Here is a 14,623-nt window from a genome sequence, read left to right on the forward strand (position 1 = left end):
ACAGACTGGCAGCGGCTTCTCCAAGGTTGCAGGCAGGAAACTCTCTCAGCCCTATCTTGGAACTTGAAACCTTCTGCTCTTCCAAGAGCAGCTTCATCCCCTGAGGGGAATATCTTGCAGTGCTCACACATCAAGTCTCCCATTCATATGCAACCAGGGCAGACCCTGCTTAGCTATGGGGACAAGTCATGCTTGCTACCACAAGATCAGCTCTCCTCTCCTGGATTGCTGCATTCAGCCAGTTCCCTCTCCCGGAGAACTCCTGGCTCCTATACTCAGAAGCAGCTCTTCATCAACAGCTGCCTTGTCTTTAAATACCCCAGTGCAGAGTGGACAGGGCTTAAAGCTGACTTCCAGCCCTGCTCCCTTCCTGACCTGGCTTCCTGTTTCCTGCCACACCCAACCTAGCTGTCTCCCTAGAGCTGTTTCTTGCAGCTCTCGCTGCCTTGCCCTTTTAACCCCACTGGGACTCAACCAGCCTGGACCCTTCTCATCCCTACTGCCCCCTAAAGGGAACAAAAGCCTCAGGCAAGGGATGCAACGCCCTTCTACCGCCTCTACAGGGCCACCCAAGTGACCAGCTAACATGGCATCCTGACAAAGGTCTTTGGTGCTAAGATACCAGTGCAACAGATTTATGGCATCACATCTGGGCTTTGGGCCAAATCGAGACACTGGAAACCATACAGAATCAAATATTTACAACTGCCCATCCTCAACTAGCCCCACCAACTGTGAAGTTCTGTATGTGGGCCATAGTTACTGGCTATGAATAAAATCACAAAAAGAATGTGTTGCCAAAGAAGTGTCCTCTTGAGCACATTCATCGGGCCCTCTTATGGCAGGGAATTACTTGATATACTGACATCACTGACACTATTAATCACTTCGGATACTCTGAGATTTATTTAGACCCAGTGAGGTATGAAGAAGCTGAATCTCATAAATTGGGTGACTGAGATATAGGCACTAGAGGATATGGCAGAAATATGTTGTTCCAGATTTGCTCCCAGGTGAAGGCATCCTAATGAGCCAGGAGAGGGCGCCAAAGGAGGTGCAGCTGCCTTTGCTTCCTGGCAATAGCTCAGAGGGTTCCTCACTCTCCTGCCTCGCCCGAGAGCCACACTACCTGCAGGCTGTCCATGGGTCAGCTCCACCTGACAAATGTTCAGCCTGCAGGCAGCATGACTGTCAGGCAAAGAGATAGAATCAAGCAACCTGAGCTGCTGCCAGGAAACAGATGCAGCTGCACACACACACACACACACCGCATCCCGCCATCTTGTTGGGATGAGCCACTACTGGCAGACACTGTAAACCCAACGATATTATTGAAAATTATCCCCTGAATAAGACGTGCTAGAATAGAAGAAGAAATTTCATACCTTCCAAATCATGAACACAAAGGTTCATAATTACCAGGTCATTGGTTTTCCATCCCTAGGAAAACTTGATATTATATACACAGTACTATATGATAAGAAAGACAAGTGGTGGTGGCCAGCATCCAGGGCATTATATCACTTGCAGAAAGATGTTGCACAGGCACAAAACTGTTACACTAGCTATTGCACACATTGCACTAATGCAAGCATCCTTGTGGTTGTGCAACAGTCACACAACTGTGGTGTGGTGCCTCGCTTGTTTCAATGGTGCCATTTGCACAAAAGCGCTATGGTGTAATTGTGCAATTCTGCAAATCCCCATTTTTACTGCAACTAAACTAACACTTTGCACTAGCGCAAATTTGATTGATCTGCCAGCATGGTATAGTGGTTAGAGTGCTGGACTAGGAACAGAGAGACCCAAATTCAACTCCCCATTCAGCCACGATACTTTCTGGGTGACTCTGGGCCAGTCACTTCTCTCTCAGCCAAACCTACTTCACAGGGTTGTTGCGAGGAGAAACTTAAGTATGAGGTACACCGCTCCGGGCTCCTTGGAGGAAGAATGGAATATAAAATCTAATATATATAATCTAATATATATTTGCTGCTCTGGATGTCAGCGAGTATCGACACATTTGGTGGCAAAGAACAGAGCACTTTTTTTGGCCAGGGTGGGGGGCAAACCTACACTATCAGTTGTAAAAACAATTTTCCATCTTGACTGAGGAATTCTATTATATTTATGATAGGCATCCCATTCGTTTAAGCTTTGATATTAATATAGCTAGTTTCAATTAATATTAATAAGAAAAATAACAGAGGGCTCGTTTATGCAAGATGCAGAGATCCCCGACATCATGGATCTGTCCACATAAAAAAAGTGAGAGTGATTCATGGCTGTTTTACATGCTATAGTCCACAGAAACAAGACAGCAATGTCCCCATGGCTTATAAATAACTTTTTGTCTTTCTGTAAAGATCCAATGGGTTTCGAGCTACTATGTGCTCTTTAGGGAATTCTAAAGCTGTGATAAAGAGAGTTTGCTTTCATTTCCAACCTCTTCTCCTGCAGAGAGACTGTAGTAAAGTTATTTATATGTACTTTGAGATGTTCCCTGATGCTTTTGTGGTTTAAAGGCGTAGCCCTCTTTGCAATTTACAATTACAGCCACCACATAGAAACTGCATTATACTGTTATATTATTACTTTGAGCTTTAATGGCTCAAAGTAATAATGTACCAATGGCATGGAGAAAGCCACCCAGGGCCAGCTCTAGACACTTTGGGTATCCGAGAAGGACATCTAAATGATGCCTCCTCTTCTCAACTCTCCCTGCTCCTTGGTGGTAATATTTTGTTAGGGTTTCTGGCCAGCCAGCAATGCTGTTGCTAGAGAAATTGCTTTTTAATGAGTGGCTGGCTGATAGGAAGCCAGTGGTCCTTTGCCATCTGGAGATCTCTCAAGTGTTTTGATGGAGAAAGGCATCAGGGCTTGGAATAGTGACCCCCTCTCTCCCAACTAAAAGGAAGGGAAAGGGTGGGGCCATTCACATGTCATGTTCAACGCCTGTATGAGTGTACAGTGTACACAGTTACAGATCTGTACACAGGCACAGTCATTCACACATTATGTTGAACACAGGTACACAGTACACTTGCTCTCTCTACCATGCATTGGAGAGTCCTGTACCCAGGTTCACGTTTAACATGAATGCAGGTATTGTCATTCACACAAACACATGTACAAATGTACAGACATCTGTACGCTCGTACAGCATAATTTCTGAATGGGGCTGGTGTCTGTCTGTGTTTTGTAACTTGGAAGCAACAGAGGCAGAGAAAGAGAGAGAGGAGAAGGGAGAAAAAGAGAGCTGTGGGTTAACTGAAAGCACTTTTGAGGCACAGGACCATTCTAGGTGGGCCTTTCATGTTGAGTAGCAAATTTACTGCTCCATAACACCTAATGGCTCAGTGCGGAAATGACTTAACTAGCAAACCAGAGGTTGCCAGTTTGAATCCCCTCTGGTATGTTTTCCCAGACTATGGGAAACACCTATATCGGGCAGCAGCGATATAGGAAGGTGCTGAAAGGCATCATCATCTCATACATCTCATCATCTCAAAGATCATCATCATCTCAGGAGGCAGTGGTCAACCCCTACTTTGACACCCTTTTTGCTCTGCTTATATATATCTATTTAAATGGAGAAAATATTGCAAAAATGCCATACATCTCCAGCAGTGTTCCCTCTGACAGGGATTCCCAGACATCGTTGACTATAACTCCCATAATCCCCAGCCAAAGAGAAGTGCAGCTGGAGATGCTGTCAACAACATCTGGGAATCCCTGTTGGAGGGACAGTGATCTCCAGCTCTCTGTCATTCGAAGGAGAGCCAACCTGAGTAGCCCCTGGAATGTTTCACTGCTCAGAGAAGTGAGAAGGCCACCACACTCTACATCAGGGGTAGGCAACATGCATCTCTCCAGATGCTGCTGAGCAACACTCATACCCCACGGCCACTGTTTATTACAGCTGGGGGTGGTGGGATTTGCAATTCAGCAACATCTGGGGGGCCACCCATTGCCTCCCCCCGCTCGGCATTATATCAATCCCTGGCAAACAAACTAATTGATGGCCGCCTTGAGAGCAGACGAAATCTGCCACTGCAGAGCTGCCGTCTCATTGTCGGCCTGGTTCTGCCCCTGCCCATTTTGCAAGGGGAACCACGGCGGCTCATGAAGGGCTTGCTGTACCACATGGGAGAGCAACTGGGAAAGTGCCGAGGTAGCGACATCATGCTCTCTTGCTTGCTTCCCTTGGGCAACTAAAAGCACGGGACTGTGCTTCTCTAAGAGCTGTGAGCTCCATCCAGCACACGTAGTATTATTTGCACGAGAAGTCAACAAAGATCCTTATCACCCTCACCTAAGCCGGAACATAAAATAAACATAACATGATATCAACCATCAGCTCCCATACAGATCAGCACTGGCCTGTGAGGTCCATTAGAGCAGCCCTTTCCCCACCTTCCCAGGGGTACTTGTCCCAGGACCGACAAGAGGAACTGTTTTTTCACACCGCGCATAATTAATCTATGGAATTCTTTGCCATGAGATGTGGTGATGGCCACCATCTTAGATGGCTTTAAAAGAGGCTTAGGCAGATTCATGGTGGACAGGTCTATTAATGGCTACTAGTCTGGTGGCTGTGGGCCACCTCCAGTCTCAGAGGCATGATGCCTCTCAATACCAGTTGCAGGGGAGTAACTGCAGGAGAGAGGGCATGCACATACCTCTTGCTCATGGGCTCCCCAGAAGCATCTAGTGGGCCACTGTGTGAAACAGGATGCTGGACTAGATGGGCCAAGATCCAGCAGGGCTGTTCTTATGTTCTTACTGCATGAACTGTATGCCCTGAGAGGAACACCAGAAGGACGTTGGAGAGGAGATCTGGTCTTGTGGTAGCAAGCATGACCCCATAGCTAAGCAGGGTCTGCCCTGGTTGCATATGAATGGGAGACTTGATGTGTGAGCACTGTAAGATATTCCCCTTAAGGGATGAAGCCGCTCTGGGAAGAGCAGAAGGTTTCAAGTTCCCTCCCTGGAAGCTTCTCCAAGATAGGGCTGAGAGAGATTCCTGCCTGCAACCTTGGAGAAGCCGCTGCCAGTCTGTGAAGACAATACTGAGCTAGATAGACCAATGGTCTTACTCAGTATATGGCATTTTCCTATGTTCCTGTGTTTCCTATGTTCCTATAATGCACCCGGGCCAGGGAGTTCTTGTTCTCAATGCATAAAAAGTCCACCAAATGCCTGAGACAACCCAAATTTTATGTAACTTGTTTGTTTACTTTTAACATTGTAAACTACTTCGGGTGCCTTGGTCAAGGCGGTATAAAAATGCAACAAATAGATGCATAGTGAATACACAAATAAATATTTCACTGGGACAAAGCCATCTATACATTTTTAGAGTTCTGGAGATGTGGCTTCTCCCCATGCTCCAACCACCACCAGTTCCATCATCACCATGAAGGGAGAAGCTGCACATCTGGAATATCTGCCATCCTCAAAGCCCTTGAAGTGGGGAGGAGCCCCGCCTCACATGGACCATGGCAACACTTGCCTTCACTCCCACCGCATTTGATTAGGAAGCACTTCTCAGCAACCCCTAATTCTCCGTCTCCAGCAGTGTTCCCTCTAACAGGGATTCCCAGATGTTGTTCACTACAACTCCCAGCATCCTCAACTCCAATGGCCTTTGGCTGGGGATTATGGGAGTTGTAGTCAACAACATCTGGGAATTCCTGTTAGAGGGGACACTGGTCTCCAGAGGCAGCACAATGGTTTGCCAGCAGCGGCAGGCACCCGGTTCCCAGTTATTTTTGAGATTGCTTGGAGTAGCAACAGTGGTAGCACTTGGACTGGCTGCTCCACATCCCTACAAATGGGAGCACAACTTGGGAAGGTCCAAGGTCTCTAAAGGCCCATCTGTTTCCATGTGGATCAGCCTGCTTTTGAGATCCATGTCAGAGACCCTGCTCTGGGTGCCTCTGCTTTCAGAGATGAGGAAGAAGGTAGTGACAGGGGACAGGTTTTTTTCTGTGTTGGCATCCAAGGTGTGGAACTTCTGCCATGGGGATATTCTGTGTGGTGGTTTCATGTATGATGTGCTTTTACTTGATGTTTTAATGCTGTGTTCGTTGCTAGAGAACACTTTGTTATGGGGAGGCTAACAAACGAAGTGTGTTTATTACCCCTGCTAACTGGGCAAAGAGGCACCTTTTAAAAGTGGTGATTCTCTTTTATTTAGCACGGGGAGAGCAACTGGCCCTATCCAACCCCAGCACAACATCCCTCCAGTGGCTGTTACTGGTGTCTACCTTAAGTTTCTTTGTAGATTGTGAGCCCTTTGGGGTTAGGAGACCATCTTATTTATGTATTATTAATTTTTCTATGTAAACCGCTTTGAGAACTTTGGTTGAAGAGCGATATATAAATACCTGTAGTAGTATTTATTATTATTATTTTATTGTTGTGATGATGCTGATGCTAATGCTGATGCTGATGATGATGATGATGATGCTATTGATGTTTAAACACCAAGTTATTACAGAGTATTCTGAGAGGCTTTTAATGAATGATGCATTTGTATGCTGTTGGGTATGCCTTTATTGCTTTATTTTTATTTTTATTTTATTTATTTATTTGATTTTTATACTGCACTTCCAAAATGGCTCAGGCTACAAATGGCTACAATTAAAACAAACCATTAAAACAGTAAATAGCTAAAACAAAAATTTAAAAACAATATAACAACAATTAACAATTTTAAAACATTTGAAAACAACAATTAAACAGTCACAGTAATTATTGTCAGGCATCACAACTTCAGTTCTCTAGCTGCTGTTGGACTACAATTCCCATCATCCCCAGCTACAGTGGCCATTAGTCAGGGATGATGGGAGTTGTAGTCCAACAACAGCTGAAAAGCCATAGTTGTGCAGCCCTAATTTATTGCCATTTTATTCCATGTACTGCTATATAGTTATTTTTGTAGTTACTAAATTTTAATTTGTCTTGTAATGCTCTTTCTAGTTACTTCCACATTGAGGCCCTTTAGTGCTGTGGTAGCACTGCTTTCCCACAATTAGCTGGAAATGGCATTAAAATTTTGGTTCTGCACAGCACTTAACAGAACCACCTTGGGATTTTGTATGATGGCAGAGTATAAATATAAATAATAAATAAATAGCGCTATATTATCCAATAGTGCCCTTTGCATGGCTAAGATCCATGCATGTGCCCTTAGAAGTCAGCCGTGTCCAACAAAGGTCTCCTGTAGCATGAATTAAAGTTTCCTTCAGGTTGGTTCAGCTCATTGTATTGCTTCCTCTTCTGCTTCTCAGGGAAATTAGTGATGGAGTTACCTCTTAACTAATTAAATTGGTTAGTTTCTGTTCCCTGCAGGGGGTTCCCTGTTCCCTGCAGGGGGTTGGCTTTAATTACAGATTTCTTTTTTTCCCTTTCATAATGAAATAGTAATATAAAAGAAGAAAAACAAAGCCAAGAAAGCAGTGATTTCATTCCTCCTCCTGACTAATTAAAAGGCAATTCACAATTTTTAGATTGTGAACTGCCCAGGGACATTTTTGTATGGGTAACTTTTTTGTATGGTACAAAACTATACAAAGTTTTGTAACTTTGTATAGAAATATAAAGTTATTTTTTTAAAAAAAGTCATTATGATTTTTTCCTCCATAAATTCATCCACATAAATTCATCCACTCCAGCCACACTGAATGGGCAAGAATAAAATAGGCTGAACTTGCAAACAGGATGCTTTTCAGGCAGAGGAGACCTGAAAAGTTTCACCATCTCTTTGCCTGTCCACTCTCGCCACCTAATACACTTTCATTTTATTTTAAACATCCACACACATGCATGTCAACTTACACTGCCCTTCTCAAATTTATCGGTAGTGTTCACACTGTTGTGAAGGAGCCGGTCTCCTGTGTCTCCCTGTTCTCCAATGAGACAAGCAAAGACCTTGGCATCTGTCCCACTTCCACTCACCGTCCCGGTGTAGACGACCACCCGGTATTTTATCACTGCAAAAACATAGGTTTGTAAAAAAGAAACAATTCCACCAATGAAGTTGTATGGTTTTTTCCATATGGCTGAGCACAGTCACTCTGGAGTGCTCTGCTTCACAGCTCAGTTCCCACAGGCAATTCTGCTGATGTATTATTGGCTTTTATACATCTTGTGCTTCAAGTCTAGTTATCCCCCCAAGAAACATAAAACCTAGCAAAGACTCCAAGCAACAGTAAAGCATGCATTGTTGAATGCATGTTGAGCCTCATAAAAGCACACTGACTTTATCCCACACACTACCACCTGCTTCATCAAAATGCTGCATTGATGTTGCTTAAACTGGGAATCTGATGGAAGGTTGTCTCAAGAATGCCAATTATGGGAGGGAAATGCATTTGGTATCACGGGCCCAGACTTAAACTCTGAGGACATGGAGGGTGGGGGTGACTGGTGGTAGGAAGAATGCCTAGAATGCACTCTGGAAATGCATGTCTTGCTGGACAATCCTATGGGAACAGAGCCCCAGGAACCAGCATTGCTAGTATGAACTTCACCTGGGGCTGCATAGTGTGATGCCCTTCCTCTGAAGACTCCAACTCCTCCTTAAAGCCCTCCACAGTTTGGGAGGGTACCCTGTTACTGCAATCCAAGTGCCGGGGCAGCATTGTTTCAAGAATAGAGCACATCCCCTTTAAGCTGGTCCCAGACAATCACTGGAACAATATCCCTAACTTGCTGCTTGGAGTTGCCTTGCATCCAGCATCTGGGGTTCATTCCACAGGCAGCTGACCAAGGTACGGATCATCTGCAGCTAGCATACCCTTTTGCCAAGTCTTGTCAGTACCCCTGCAGGGTCCCAGAGAGAAATAGGATACTTGATCATTTTTAGGCCAGTAGGCTCTGTAGTGATGACTTGCATCTGAAAAAAGGCTCTTCTCAGATCAGTCACCACATATAGAGAGACAGCATTTGGTGTTGTGTGTGGGATTTAGACTGGGTACACATGGGTTCAAATTCCTGCTCAACCCTGAAGCTTACCAGTTGACACAGGAATATAGGAAGCTGCCTTATACTGAATCAGACCATTGGTCCATCTAGATCAGTATTGTTTACAAAGACTGGCAGCAGTTTCTCCATGCATGTTGCAGGCAGGAGTCTCTCCCAGCCCTATACTGGATATGCCAGGGAGGGAACTTGGAACCTCCTGCATACAAGCAAGCAGATGCTCTTCCCAGAGCCAGAGGCGTAACTAGGGAAAACGGCGCCCGGGGCAAGCACTGAAATGGCGCCCCCCCACGCCCCCCAACATACTACATTATACTTAGGATTTTCCTCACAAGCGCCTGCCGCCAAGCCAAGCCACTGACTGGCCACCAGGCGCCAGCAAAGCAATGTGGGGGGGTGCGGGCGACGCGGAAGGGACCACTCATGGGGGAGGGCACTGAGCAGGAAACATTTGTATTAACAAAAAAATTAAAGAAAAATTTAAAAAAAATTGTCATGGCGGCGCCCCCCCACGTGACCAGAAAAGATGGCGCCTGGGGCATGTGCCCCCCCCTGCCCCCCCTATAGTTACGCCTCTGCCCAGAGCGGCTCCATCCCCTAAGAGAGATATCTTACAGTGCTTATGCATGTGGTCTCCCATTGATATACAAACCAGGGTGGACCCTGATTAGCAAAGGGAACAATTCATGCTTGCTACCACCAGCCCAGCTTTCCTCCCCAACCTTGGTGTCTGGACCTTGGAACAGACACAGCCTAATCCACTTTACAAGTTGTGGAAATAAAATGGGAGGAGAGCATGAGGTCCTTGGAGAAAGGCAAGACAAAAATGCAATTCTAAATAATGTACAAATTTCATATATCCAGATATTAACTCAAGCACAATGCTTTTTCAGTGGAGATTCTTCATTTGAGAGCCAGCAAGAGATGCATACAATCTATCCTAAACAGCTTACTCCCCAACTCCAGTTACAAAAATAAGTACAGAACACTCAAAATTAATGGACTGTACTCAAAAGAGCCTGCAGGCTTGTGGCACCTTAAAGGAGAACAATTGTTGCGTAGAGCAGTGTTCTTCACAGTAAGGCCAGGGGGGCAGTGATGGCCCCCATCACCCCCCCAGTGCTAATTGTTAGCTCCCTGACTAATTGTTCCTTGGGCCTATGTGAAGCTTCAGCCAAAGCTGAATACTGTACTCTGCACAGTCCCCCTGGCACTATGCAGAGTCAGCCATTCTCACTGTGTAATGCTTTGCCTTGCCCAGCACTGGGGGTGGAAACTAAGCCCTCTTGAGCCCCTTCACTGTCTTGGAAGCTGTGTACAGAATGCTGGGAACTGTAGCCCTTTTGGGGGCTTTCCTCCTAGAGCTCTTAAGAGAGGACTCCATCTCTCTTAAGGGTCTTCTCCTGCACTACGAAAATGCAGCACTCTGCAGAGGCTAGCACAGCAAGAAATGGCTCTCACATTGAAGTGGCTTTGTGGTGTGTGTGTGTGTGTGTGTGTGTGTGTTTTGTTGTTGTGGTGGTGGTGGTGGTGGTTGTTTTTGCCAAAGTGGCCCCTGCTTAAAAAATAGTGCAGATCACTGAGATAAGGAGTGCCTCTGAGGAACATAGGAACACAGGAAGCTGCCATATACCAAGTCAGACCATTGGTCTATCTAGCTCAGTGTTAGGGATGTGCATGGAACTGGCTGGCCCGGTTCAGTTTGAGTCCAGACCAGACTCGAATCCGACCAGGCCAGTTCAGTCCAGCACCCCCTCGAACCCACTCCCAGCTCAGTTCAGTCAGCGGGGGCGGGGGGCATTTCACAAACATGGGGGGGGTTTTAAGAAGAAGAATAAATTACCTTATCCCCCTCGGAGGAGTTCCTGGAGGCAGCAGGTGTGGGTCTGTGGAGGTTCCCCCTCCCCCCACCGGATCTCCTTATGGCCCCCTCTGGCCAGTTCAGCCAATTTTCAGACTTCTCCCCTCAGCACGGTGGCCATTTTGGAGGAAGGGGCCATAAGGAGAGCCAGCAGGGCAAAGGGGAACCTCTGTGGACCACCCACCACCTCCAGGAACTCCCCTGAGGATATGGTTTTTTAAAAAAGTCCTTAAACAAACAAACAAAAAAGGTCCGCAAAACCCTAAACAGTCGGTGGATGTTCGGTCCAGGGCTGGACTGAACAGGGGATGCTTCGGTTCGACCCCAAACCTTCAAACCGAACAGGTTTGATGTCGAACTTCTCGAACCTGTTCGCACATCCCTACTCAGTATTGTCTTCACAGATTGGCAGTGGCTTCTCCAAGGTTTCAGGCAGGAATCTCTCTCAGCCCTATCTTGGAGAAGCTTCCAGGGAGGGAACTTGGAACCTTCTGCACTTAGCAGAGTGGCTCCATCCCCTGAGGGGAATATCTTGCAGTGCTCACACATCAAGTCTCCCATTCAAATGCAACCAGGGCAAACCCTGCTTAGCTAAGGGGACAAGTCATACTTGCTACCACAAGACCAGCTCTCCTCTCCAAGGGTGAGGGTGGCTCCTGGTTTGCAAATCACAGTTTGAAGGAAGCCAGCATCCCATCTGCATTGGCCTGAGTGGCTGCATTCTTCAATGGACAAACAAGAGCATCACCAGGATTACTCCTCCTGGCCTGTACCCCATGCAGTTGGCAAATAGCAGCCAGCCAGGGAACACGCTCAGTTCCTCACAGCTAAGCACTTCACACTGGATTAAAAATAAACTTCATCAAAGGTTTGTTGACATTTTAATCATAGCATTTGCAATTATAATCATCCCCGCAACATCTCAGGAGCCGCTGTCTTCTGCATACTGATCAACGAGCAGGTTGGAAGAGCCAGAGTTGGCTCCGATTCATGCCAGCCAAGACTCTGCTTCCAAGGGGAGGCCTGAGCAGCAACCCAGGCTGATCTGGGTTTAGGGTCGGTGGGTGTCATACCCGCAATGCTCAGCTGTGTGATTTCACGGCGTTAAACCAGGTCTGCACTGCATCTCATAGAATGCCAGGCTACACGTGATTAAGATAGTGCCTCTCGTGGTTTTGGTGTGCGCACCTGAATGTTTGATGCTGCCTTATGCTGAGTCAGATCCTTGATCGATCTAGCCCATTACAGTTGGCCTGACTGGCAGTGGGCCTCCAAGGTTTCGGGCAGAGGTCTTTCCCGCCACTGCTACTTGATCCTTTGAACTAGAGTGGGACCTTTGGCATGAAAAGTGTGTGCCCTACCCTCAAGGTCCACTCCCAAATTACTATTACAAAGTAATAACATACAAATACTGATCAAAGGAGCTGTTGGTCTTTTTGAGTTGAGGCAAGTTTGATCCTTGTCTCTAATTAATATGCATTTATATTGTAAATATAAATATTTACAATATATTGCATTGTAAATATACAATACAAATTGTATTCCGTATGTTCTTTTCACCTTGTTTTTTGTCTGTTATGATTTAATGTGTTGTATGTTTTTATTGTATGTTTTAATCCTCTGTTGTGAGCTGCCCAGAGAACAATTTGTTATGGGGTGGCTAACAAATAGAATTGTTTATTAATTATTAATTATTATCATTATTAATGCCATGTTGACATCTCTGACTACGAATCAAACAAGGGAGCCAGAAATGTATGGAGCTTAATCAAAGAGAACTAAAGGAAGCTACCAATCAATCCTTCCATTCAAAAAATGGGCAAAACCCTTTGGGGGGAAAGTGTGCCGTCAAGTCGGTGTCAACTCCTGGCAACCACAGAGCTCTGTGGTTGTATTGGTAGAATACAGGAGGGGTCGGACATTGCCTCCTCGCACACAGTATGAGATGATGCCTTTCAACATCTTCCTATATCACTGCTGCCCGATATAGGTGTTTCCCATAGTCTGGGAAACATACCAGCAGGGATTTGAACTGGCAACCTCTGGCTTGATAGTCAAGCCATTTCCCCACTGCTCCATTAGGGGACCCCATATTTCAAACTTGTACTGGGCCCAGAGAAATGACGCTTGGGCAGTGCCCAGGCTCCTCTGATGCCCTCTTTCTCCTCACCTGGCTGGACATCAGTCACCAAGGGGCCTTCAGCTGCCAGTTCTCGCACAGTTTCTTTGTCTTCTTCGCTGGAGTCCAGCCATCGGTTGCACCTGAATGTGTACCTCTCTTTTGTCAGGGTTTTCAGAAGGGTTGCCTTGAATTAAACCAAAATGGCACCAGAATTCACAGACTTAACAAATGAAAGAAAGAAAGAAAGAAAGAAAGAAAGAAAGAAAGAAAGAAAGAAAGAAAGAAAGAAAGAAAGAAAGAAAGAAAGCTAGGGGTAAAGAAATTACCCCAAATAGGCTGGGGCAGGGTTAAATCATAAGGTGGGAATAGCCATGTCAATTACTAGGGTGCTATTGTGAGGTATTTTATTTCCTCTAGACAAGACTGAGCAGCCTGGAAATTCAAGGTAAAGCACTGTCCAGTTCTTTGTTCTCACAACATAAAGGCAGCCAGCTAGCAGCACAGCCTCATGAAACGTCTATTTTAATCTAGTGTATGCTGTGAATGGCTACTGTCTGAGTACTCTCTAGGCTAAGTTACACATCAGACAAATTTGGAACCAGGATGTTTTACGCACACCAGTTTTACCGCGAGGTTTTTGCTTTTAGCTCTCATCTCCTCCAGAACGGAAGATGCAAGTGCACATATTGGCCAGATTTCCCCCAAAGTCCCTGCGAGTTATCAGGGAACAGTCCGTACGTGCAATTCGTGTTTCCCACTGTGCCCGAGTGTAGTCTGATTTATCTCCGGAGTAAAAAAAAAACCTCCACTATTTTCAGTGGTTTTTTGAGACAGCTTTACGTTCGCAGTAAAGTCTCCCGGTAAACCCGCGGTAAAATCTGTTGTGCGTAAAAACTCCAAGATTTAGATTGGGAAGTAGAAGAATAGGTGGGCTGGGAACTTCCACAATGATTTCTCCGCTTCAGATTACCCCTCCTCAAACTGCTTTTTCTCAGAAGAAGGGATTATTGGGGTTTTATAACTTGTGTTTGAAGGCATGGCATATAGTTTCTTTGTTTCTTTGTTTATTCAATTTATATACCACCCTTCCAAAAATGGCTCAGGGTGGTTTATATCAAAGTAAAAACAATTAAAATCAATTAACAATTAAAATCAAAACTATAAAAACAGCATAAAACTAATTAACAGTTAAAACATTTACACAGTTGAAAACCCTGGAGAACCAGGCCAAACATTTATAACAGTATCCATTATTAAAAAACCAAAACCATGGTTTTTCCAAAATGGCCCAGACAGCATAACTGGTCTATTAATGGTTACAGGATAGCCCAAGTAAACTCTTTCAAATATCTAGGAGTGGTATTTCACTCTTCAGGTTCACGTAGTCCTCACCTTAAGTCCACTCTGATTACGGCTCCGTGTACTACTAATCTTACTATCTCCTTTTATTACTCAAGGGGAGCTTCTTATATCCCTGCAGCAATTAAACTATTTGTCACCAAAGTTCATCCCCAATTGTTGTATGGTGCCCAGTTAGGACCGGCTAGTAATTTCTCGTCTTTAGAAGCTCTGCAATCTAAATTTCTGAGATTGATATTATTATTGGTCCCCCGCTGTGTTCCTACTGTTGTGTTGAGAAGAGAGGTGGG

General features: G+C 45.3%; 1 protein-coding gene across 1 annotated transcript in view; it reads right to left on the reverse strand.

The window, feature by feature from the left end:
* The window catches only part of LOC128348218 (lipoxygenase homology domain-containing protein 1-like), a 90,472-nt gene that overhangs the window by 60,624 nt on the left and 15,225 nt on the right, over positions 1 to 14,623 (reverse strand). The window contains exons 5-6 of the mRNA XM_053303958.1: positions 13,023 to 13,158; positions 7,846 to 8,000 (exon numbers count right to left, since the gene is read on the reverse strand). Of these exons, the coding sequence (XP_053159933.1) occupies positions 7,846 to 8,000; positions 13,023 to 13,158 (291 nt within the window). The remainder of the gene's footprint in view (positions 1 to 7,845; positions 8,001 to 13,022; positions 13,159 to 14,623) is intronic.

Source organism: Hemicordylus capensis, chromosome 2 (assembly GCF_027244095.1).
Source record: "Hemicordylus capensis ecotype Gifberg chromosome 2, rHemCap1.1.pri, whole genome shotgun sequence".
In the NCBI taxonomy this organism is placed as follows: Eukaryota; Metazoa; Chordata; class Lepidosauria; order Squamata; family Cordylidae; genus Hemicordylus; species Hemicordylus capensis.